This window comes from Anomalospiza imberbis, chromosome 3 (assembly GCF_031753505.1).
Source record: "Anomalospiza imberbis isolate Cuckoo-Finch-1a 21T00152 chromosome 3, ASM3175350v1, whole genome shotgun sequence".
NCBI classification, from domain to species: Eukaryota; Metazoa; Chordata; class Aves; order Passeriformes; family Viduidae; genus Anomalospiza; species Anomalospiza imberbis.
The window spans coordinates 2,043,680-2,053,386 of NC_089683.1; the positions used below are offsets into that span (position 1 = coordinate 2,043,680).

The 9,707-nt window shown below is 63.0% G+C and overlaps 1 protein-coding gene across 1 annotated transcript in view; it reads left to right on the plus strand.

The window, feature by feature from the left end:
• The window catches only part of LOC137471959 (cleavage and polyadenylation specificity factor subunit 1-like), a 29,778-nt gene that overhangs the window by 19,476 nt on the left and 595 nt on the right, over nucleotides 1-9,707 (plus strand). The window contains 4 exon segments of the mRNA XM_068186667.1: nucleotides 2,626-2,736; nucleotides 4,393-4,486; nucleotides 7,015-7,102; nucleotides 8,426-8,656. Coding sequence (XP_068042768.1) covers nucleotides 2,626-2,736; nucleotides 4,393-4,486; nucleotides 7,015-7,102; nucleotides 8,426-8,656 — 524 coding nt within the window.

Here is a 9,707-nt window from a genome sequence, read left to right on the forward strand (position 1 = left end):
CGTGTCCCCATGTCACAGGAGGTGTGGTGATGGTGACACTGACAGTGACACTGTCCCTGTCCCCAGTGTCCCCATGTCACGGGAGGTGTGGTGATGGTGACAATGACAGTGACACTGTCCCCGTGTCCCCATGTCACAGGAGGTGTGGTGGTGACAATGACAGTGACACTGTCCCTGTCCCCAGTGTCCCCATGTCCCAGGAGGTGTGGTGATGGTGACACTGACAGTGACACTGTCCCTGTCCCAGTGTCCCCATGTCCCAGGAGGTGTGGTGATGGTGACAATGACAGTGACTCTGTCCCTGTCCCGTGTCCCCATGTCACAGGAGGCGTGGTGATGGTGACAATGACAGTGACACTGACACTGTCCCCGTGTCCCCATGTCCCAGGAGGTGTGGTGGTGGTGACAATGACAGTGACACTGTCCCTGTCCCAGTGTCCCCATGTCACAGGAGGTGTGGTGGTGACAGTGACACTGTCCCTGTCCCAGTGTCCCCATGTCACAGGAGGTGTGGTGGTGACAGTGACACTGTCCCTGTCCCCGTGTCCCCATGTCACAGGAGGTGTGGTGGTGGTGACAATGACAGTGACACTGTTCCTGTCCCCAGTGTCCCCATGTCACAGGAGGCGTGGTGATGGTGACAATGACAGTGACACTGTTCCTGTCCCCAGTGTCCCCATGTCACAGGAGGTGTGGTGGTGACAATGACAGTGACACTGTCCCTGTCCCCAGTGTCCCCATGTCACAGGAGGTGTGGTGGTGACAATGACAGTGACACTGTCCCCGTGTCCCCAGTGTCCCCATGTCACAGGAGGTGTGGTGATGGTGACAATGACAGTGACACTGTCCCTGTCCAGTGTCCCCATGTCACAGGAGGTGTGGTGATGGTGACAATGGCAGTGACACTGTCCCTGTCCCCAGTGTCCCCATGTCCCAGGAGGTGTGGTGGTGACAGTGACACTGTCCCTGTCCCAGTGTCCCCATGTCCCAGGAGGTGTGGTGGTGGTGACAATGACAGTGACACTGTCCCTGTCCCCAGTGTCCCCATGTCCCAGGAGGTGTGGTGGTGACAGTGACACTGACATTGTCCCCGTGTCCCCATGTCACAGGAGGTGTGGTGACAGTGACACTCATGGTGGCACTGTCCCTGTCTCCTGTCCCAGGCGGAGTGGTGATGGTGTGGTGATGGTGACACTGATGGTGACACTGATGGTGGCACTGACGGTGGCGCTGACAGTGTCACTGACGGTGGCACCGTCCCTGTCCCCTGTCCCAGGCGGAGTGGTGATGGTGACACTGATGCTGGCACTGACAGTGGCACTGACGGTGGCACCGTCCCTGTCCCCTGTCCCAGGCGGAGTGGTGATGGTGTGGTGATGGTGGCACTGACGGTGGCACTGTCCCTGTCCTCTGTCCCAGGCGGAGTGGCGATGGTGTGGTGGTGGTGTGGTGATGGTGTGGAGATGGTGGCACTGATGGTGGCACCGTCCCTGTCCCCTGTCCCAGGCGGAGTGGTGATGGTGTGGTGATGGTGGCACCGACGGTGGCACTGTCCCTGTCCCCTGTCCCAGGTGGAGTGGTGATGGTGTGGTGATGGTGACACTGACGGTGGCACTGATGGTGGCACTGACGGTGACACTGATGGTGGGCACTGTCCCTGTCCCCCTGTCCCAGGTGGAGTGGTGATGGTGTGATGGTGGCACTGACAGTGGCACTGACGGTGGCACCGTCCTGTCCCCTGTCCCAGGCGGAGTGGTGATGGTGTGGTGATGGTGGCACTGACGGTGGCACTGTCCCTGTCCCCTGTCCCAGGCGGAGTGGTGATGGTGACACTGATGGTGGCACTGACGGTGGCGCTGACAGTGGCACTGACGGTGGCACCGTCCCTGTCCCCTGTCCCAGGCGGAGTGGTGATGGTGTGGTGATGGTGGCACCGACGGTGGCACTGTCCCTGTCCCCTGTCCCAGGTGGAGTGGTGATGGTGTGGTGATGGTGACACTGATGGTGACACTGATGGTGGCACTGACGGTGGCACTGACGGTGGCACTGTCCCTGTCCCGTGTCCCAGGCGGAGTGGTGATGGTGTGGTGACGGTGACACTGATGGTGACACTGACGGTGGCGCTGACGGTGGCGCTGACGGTGGCACCGTCCCTGTCCCCTGTCCCAGGCGGAGTGGTGATGGTGTGGTGATGGTGGCACCGACGGTGGCACTGTCCCTGTCCCCTGTCCCAGGTGGAGTGGTGATGGTGTGGTGATGGTGACACTGATGGTGACACTGATGGTGGCACTGACGGTGGCACTGACGGTGGCACTGTCCCTGTCCCGTGTCCCAGGCGGAGTGGTGATGGTGTGGTGACGGTGACACTGATGGTGACACTGACGGTGGCGCTGACGGTGGCACTGACGGTGGCACCGTCCCTGTCCCCTGTCCCAGGCGGAGTGGTGACGGTGGCACTGACGGTGGCACTGACGGTGGCACCGTCCCTGTCCCCTGTCCCAGGTGGAGTGGCGATGGTGTGGTTATGGTGTGGTTATGGTGTGGTGATGGTGGCACTGATGGTGGCACTGATGGTGGCACTGACGGTGGCACTGACGGTGGCACCGTCCCTGTCCCCTGTCCCAGGCGGAGTGGTGATCTTTGCTGTGAACTCGCTGCTGTACCTGAACCAGAGCGTGCCCCCGTACGGCGTGGCGCTCAACAGCCTCACCTGCGGCACCACCGTCTTCCCGCTGCGTGAGGGACACCGCCGGCCCGGCCCGGCCCCTTCCTGTCCCCGGCCCTGTCCCTGTCCCCGGCCCTGTCCCTGTCCCCATCCCTGTCCCTGTCCCCATCCCAGCTTTGACTGTCCCTGTCCCTGTCACCACTGTGACTGTCCCTGTCCCCGGCCCTGTCACTGTCCCTGTCCCCGTCCCTGTCACTGTCCCTGTCACCGTCCCCGTCCCTGTCCCCATCCCTGTCCCCATCCCTGCTGTGACTGTTCCTGTCCCTGTCCCCGTCCCTGTCCCTGTCCCCGTCCCCATCCCTGTCCCTGTCCCCTGGCCCTGTCACTGTCCCCGTCACTGTCCCTGTCCCTGTCCCCGTCCCTGTCCCTGTCCCCGTCCCTGTCCCCATCCTAGCTTTGACTGTCCCTGTCCCCATCCCTGTCCTTGCTGTCCCCATCCCTGTCCCTGTCCCCATCCCTGTCACTGTCCCTGTCCCTGTCCCTGTCCCCATCCCCACTGTCCCTGTCCCTGTCCCCGTCCCTGTCCCTGTCCCTGTCCCCATCCCCGCTGTCCCTGTCCCTGTCCCTATCCCCGTCCCTGTCCCTGTCCCCAACCCCCCTGTCCCTGTCCTGTCCCCATCCCCGCTGTCCCTGTCCCTGTCCCAGCTTTGACTGTCCCTGTCCTTGTCCCCATCTCCGCTGTCCTGTCCCTGTCCCCATCCCTGTCCCTGTCCCCATCCCTGTCCCTGTCCCCATCCCCACTGTGACTGTCCCTGTCCCTGTCCCTGTCCCCATCCCCGCTGTCCCTGTCCCTGTCCCCATCCCTGTCCCTGTCCCTGTCCCCATCCCTGTCCCTGTCCCTGTCCCATTCCCGCTGTCCCTGTCCCTGTCCCTATTCCTGTCCCTGTCCCTGTCCCCATCCCCGCTGTCCCTGTCCCCATCCCAGCTTTGACTGTCCCTGTCCTTGTCCCCATCTCCGCTGTCCCTGTCCCTGTCCCCATCCCTGTCCCTGTCCCCGTCCCTGTCCCTGTCCCCATCCCCGCTGTGACTGTCCCTGTCCCCATCCCTGTCCCGGTCCCCGTCCCTGTCCCTGTCCCTGTCCCTTTCCCTGTCCCTGTCCCCATCCCTGTTCCTGTCCCCATCCCTGTCCCCATCCCTGTCCCTGTCCCCATCCCCACTGTGACTGTCCCTGTCCCCGTCCCTGTCCCCATCCCCGCTGTCCCTGTCCCCATTCCTGTCCCTGTCCCCGTCCCCATCCCCATCCCTGTCCCCATCCCTGTCCCTGTCCCCATCCCTGTCCCTGTCCCTGTCCCCATCCCTGTCCCTGTCCCCATCCCTGTCCCTGTCCCCGTCCCTGTCCCTGTCCCCGTCCCTGTCCCCATCCCAGCTTTGACTGTCCCTGTCCCTGTCCCCGTCCCTGTCACTGTCCCCGTCCCCGTCCCTGTCCCCATCCCTGTCCCCATCCCTGTCCCTGTCCCCGTCCCTGTACCCGTCCCCGTCCCCATCCCTGTCCCTGTCCCTGTCCCCATCCCCGCTGTCCCCGTCCCTGTCCCCATCCCTGTCCCTGTCCCCATCCCCGCTGTCCCTGTCCCCATCCCCGTCCCTGTCCCTGTCCCTGTCCCCATCCCTGTCCCCATCCCCGCTGTCCCCGTCCCCATCCCCATCCCTGTCCCTGTCCCTGTCCCCAGGGGTCCAGGAGGGCGTGAGGATGACTCTGGACTGTGCCCAGGCCACCTTCATCTCCTATGACAAGATGGTCATCTCGCTCAAGGGGGGTGAGATGTAAGTCTGGGGGGTCCTGGGGGTGTCCCCAAAGGTTTTGGGGTGTCCCCAAGGATTTGGGGTGTCCCATGTCCCCCCCCACCCCGAGGTGCCACCCCCTGTCCCACCGTGTCCTGGAGCTGGTCAGGGACAGGATGAGCTCTGTCCCCTCCTTCCCCTGGGACAAGGGGGGGTTCTAAACCCAAAGGTTTTGGGGTGTCCCCAAGGGTTTGGGGTGTCCCCAAGGGTTTGGGGTGACCCCAAGGACTTTGGGGGTGTTTCCAAGGGTTTGGGGTGTCCCTTTGGGGTGTCTCCAGGGGTTTGGGGTGTCCCCAGGGGTTTTGGGGTGTCCCCAAGGGTTTGGGGTGTCCCCAAAGGTTTTGGGGTGTCCCCAAGGACTTTGGGGTGTCCCCAGGGGTTTTGGGGTGCCCCCAAGAACTTTAGGATGTCCCCCAAGGGTTTTGGGGTGTCCCCCAGGGGTTTGGGGTGTCCCCAAAGGTTTTGGGGTGTCCCCAAGGGTTTGGGGGTGTCCCCAAGGGTTTGGGGTGACCCCAAGGACTTTGGGGGTGTTTCCAAGGGTTTGGGGTGTCCCTTTGGGGTGTCTCCAGGGGTTTGGGGTGTCCCCAGGGGTTTTGGGGTGTCCCCAAGGGTTTGGGGTGTCCCCAAAGGTTTTGGGGTGTCCCCAAGGACTTTGGGGTGTCCCCAGGGGTTTTGGGGTGCCCCCAAGAACTTTAGGATGTCCCCAAGGGTTTTGGGGTGTCCCCAGGGGTTTGGGGTGTCCCCAAAGGTTTTGGGGTGTCCCCAAGGGTTTGGGGGTGTCCCCAAGGGTTTGGGGTGACCCCAAGGACTTTGGGGGTGTTTCCAAGGGTTTGGGGTGTCCCTTTGGGGTGTCTCCAGGGGTTTGGGGTGTCCCCAGGGGTTTTGGGGTGTCCCCAAGGGTTTGGGGTGTCCCCAAAGGTTTTGGGGTGTCCCCAAGGACTTTGGGGTGTCCCCAGGGTTTTTGGGGTGTCCCCAGGGTTCTTGGGGTGTCCCCAGGGTTTTGGGGGTTTCCCAGGGGTTTGGGGGTGTCCCAGGGTTTTTGGGGTGTCTCCAAGGTTTTGGGGTGTCCCCAGGGTTTTGGGGTGTCCCCAGGGTTTTTTGGGGGTGTCCCCAGGGGTTTGGGGTGTCCCCAGGTTTTTGGGGTGTCCCCAAGTAGTTTAGGATGTTCTCAAGAACTTTGGGGTGTCCCCAGGGTTTTTGGGGTGTCCCCAGGGTTTTTGGGGGTGTCCCCAGGGTTTTGGGGTGTCCTCAGGGGTTTTTGGGGTGTCCCCAGGGGTTTGGGGTGTCCCCAGGGGGTCTTTGGGGGTGTCCCCAGGGGTTTTGGGGTGTCCCCAGCGGTTTTTGGGGGTGTCCCCAGGGGTTTTGGGGTGTCCTCAGGGGTTTGGGGGTGTCCCCAGGGGTTTTGGGGTGTCCCCAGGGGTCTTTGGGGGTGTCCCCAGGGGTTTTGGGGTGTCCCCGGGGTTTTGGGGTGTCCCCAGGGGTCTTTGGGTGTGTCCCCAGGGGTTTTTGGGGTGTCCCCAAGGGTTTTTGGGGTGTTCCCGTGGATTTGGGTTGTCCTCAAGGGTTTTGGGGTGTCCCCAAGGGGGGTGTCCCCAGGATTTTGGGGGTGTCCCCAAGGGTTTGGGGTATCCCCAGGGTTTTTGGGGGTGTCCCCAAGGGTTTGGCGTGTCCCCAGGGTTTTTGGGGGTGTCCCCAAGGGTTTGGGGTGTCCCAGGTTTTTGGGGTGTCCCCAAGAAGTTTAGGATGTTCTCAAGAACTTTGAGGTGTCCCCAGGGGTTTTGGGGTGTCCCCTGGGGTTTTGGGGTGTCCCCAGGGTTTTTGGGGTGTCCCCAAAGGTTTGGGGTCATCCCCAGGGGTTTGGGGTGTCCCCAGGAGTTGGGGGTGTCCCAGGGTTTTTGGGGTGTCCCCAGGGTTTTTGGGGTGTCCCCAGGGTTTTTTGGGGTGTCCCCAGGGGTTTTGGGGTGTCCCCAGTGGTTTTGGGGTGTCCCCAGGGTTTTTTTGGGTGTCCCCTGGGTTTTTTGGGGTGTCCCCAGGGGTTTTGGGGTGTCCCCAGTGGTTTTGGGGTGTCCCCAGGGTTTTTGGGGTGTCCCCAGGGTTTTTGGGGTGCCCCCAGGGGTTTGGGGTGACCCCAAGGACTTTGGGGTGTCCCCAGGGGTTTTGGGGTGTCCCCAAGAACTTTAGGATGTCCCCAAGGGTTTTGGAGGTATCCCCAAGGGTTTGGGGTGACCCCAAGGTTTTGGGGTGTCCCCAGGGTTTTGGGGTGTCCCCAAGGGTTTGGGGTGTCCCCAAGGACTTTGGGGTGTCTCCAGGGTTTTGGGGGTGTCCCCAGGGGTTTTGGGGTGTCCCCCAGGAGTTTGGGGTGTCCCCAAGAAGTTTAGGATGTTCTCAAGAACTTTGGGGTGTCCCCAGGGGTTTTTGGGGTGTTCCCAGGGTTTTTGGGGTGTCCCCAGGGTTTTTGGGGTGTCCCCGGGGTTGTGGGGTGCCCCCTGAGCTGTCCCCTCGTGTCCCAGCTACGTGCTGACGCTGATCACGGATGGGATGCGCTCCGTGCGCTCCTTCCACTTCGACAAAGCGGCCGCCTCCGTCCTCACCACCTGTGTAAGCACCTGGGCACAGCTGGCACACCTGGGGAACACCTGGGAACACCTGGGGAACACCTGGGACACCTGGGCACACCTGGGCACAGCTGGGGATACCTGGGCACACCTGGGCGCACCTGGGGACACCTGGGGACACCTGGGGAACACCTGGGACACCTGGGACACACCTGGGGAACACCTGGGGACACCTGGGAACACCTGGGTACACCTGGGGACACCTGGGCACACCTGGGCACAGCTCGGCACACATGGGCACAGCTGGGCACAGCTGGGGAACACCTGGGGACAGCTGGGGAACACCTGGGAACACCTGGGGACACCTGGGCACACCTGGGGACAGCTGGGGAACACCTGGGGAACTCCTGGGGAATACCTGGGCACACCTGGGAACACCTGGGGAACACCTGGGAACACCTGGAGAACACCTGGGGAACTCCTGGGGAATACCTGGGCACACCTGGGCACAGCTGGGCACACCTGGGGAACACCTGGGATACACCTGGGGACACCTGGGGACACCTGGGCACACCTGGGGAACACCTGGGAACACTGGGGAACACCTGGGATACACCTCGGCACCACCTGGGGAACACCTGGGGACACCTGGGCACACCTGGGGAACACCTGGGGAACACCTGGGGATACACCTGGGGACATCTGGGGGACACAACCTGGGGACACACCTGGGGACACACCTGGGGACACACCTGGGGACACCTGGGGATGTGGGGACACACCTGGGCACACTTGGAGACACTTGGGGACACCTGGGGGCACTCAGGGCATGCCCAGGGCACACCTGGGCACACCTTTCACACCTGGCACAGCTGGCACAGTTGGCACAGCTGGGCACACCTGGCACACCTGGCACACCTGGGGACACTGAGGGCACACCTGGGGACACCTGGGGATGTGGGGACACACCTGGGCACACCTGGGCACACCTGGGCACACTTGGAGACACTTGGGGACACCTGGGGGCACTCAGGGCATGCCCAGGGCACACCTGGCACAGCTGGGCACAGCTGGCACACCTGGGCTCACCTGGGACACTGAGGGCACACCTGGCACACCTGGGCACACCTGGAGACACTTGGGGACACCTGGGGACACTCAGGGCAGGCCCAGCGCACACCTGGGAACACCTGGCTCACCTGGGGACACTCAGGGCACAGCTGGCACACCTGGGTACACCTGGCACACCTGGCACACCTGGGTACACACCTGGGCACACCTGGGCACACCTGGCACACCTGGGGACACCTGGCACACCTGGGGACACCTGGCACAGCTGGCACAGCTGGCTCACCTGTGTCCGCAGATGGTGCCCCTGGAGCCGGGCTATCTGTTCCTGGGGTCCCGCCTGGGCAACTCCCTCCTGCTCAGGTACACGGAGAAGCTGCTGGAGCCCCCGGCCGGGGCGGGCAAGGAGGGGCCCGACCGACAGGTGAGACCCCGGAACTCACCTGGGCACCCCAAAACTCACCTGGGGATCCCCAAACTGCACCTGGGAATACCCAAACCACACCTGGGCACCCCAAAACTCACCTGGGTACCTCAAAACTCACCTGGGCACCCCAAACTGCACCTGGGCACCCCAAAACCGCACCAGGGGATCGTCAAAACTCACCTGGGGATCCCCAAAACTCACCTGGGGATCCCCAGAACTCACCTGGGGATCCCCAAAACTGCACCTGGGCACCCCAAACTGCACCTGGGCACCCCAAAACCGCACCTGGGGATCCCCAGAACTCACCTGGGCACCCCAGAACTGCACCGGGGGATCCCCAAACTCACCTGGGGATCCCCAAAACTCACCTGGGCACCCCAAATCACACCTGGGGATCCCAAAACTCACCTGGGCACCCCAAATCACACCTGGGGATCCCCAAAACTCACCTGGGCACCCAAACTGCACCTGGGCACCCCAAAACCGCACCTGGGGATCGTCAAAACTCACCTGGGGATCCCCAAAACTCACCTGGGCCCCCCCATAACTCACCTGGGCACCCCAAAACTGTACCGGGGGATCCCCAGAACTCACCTGGGCACCCCAGAACTCACCTGGGCACCCCAAAACCGCACCGGGGGATCCCACAAAAACCGCACCAGGGGATCCCCAAACTGCACCTGGGGATACCCAAAACTCACCTGGGCACCCCAGAACTCACCTGGGTACCTCAAAACTCACCTGGGCACCCAAAACTCGCCTGGGGATCCCCAGAACTCACCTGGGCACCCCCAAACTGCACCGGGGGATCCCCAGAACTCACCTGGGGATCCCCAAACTCACCTGGGCACCCCAAAACTCACCTGGGCACCGCAAAACTCACCTGGGCACCCCAAAACTGCACCGGGGGATCCCCAGGACTCACCTGGGTACCTCAAGTCGCACCTGGGCACCCCAAAACCCTCCCAGGGACCCCAAAACCCTCCCAGGGACCCCCAAAATCCACCCTGGGGACCCCAAAATCACCCTGGGGACCCCAAAACTGTCCCAGGGACCCCAAAATCACCCTGGAGACCCGAAACCACCCTAGGGACCCCAAACTCTTCCCTGGGACCCCCAAAACCCTCCCAGGGACCCCAAACCTGTCCCTTTC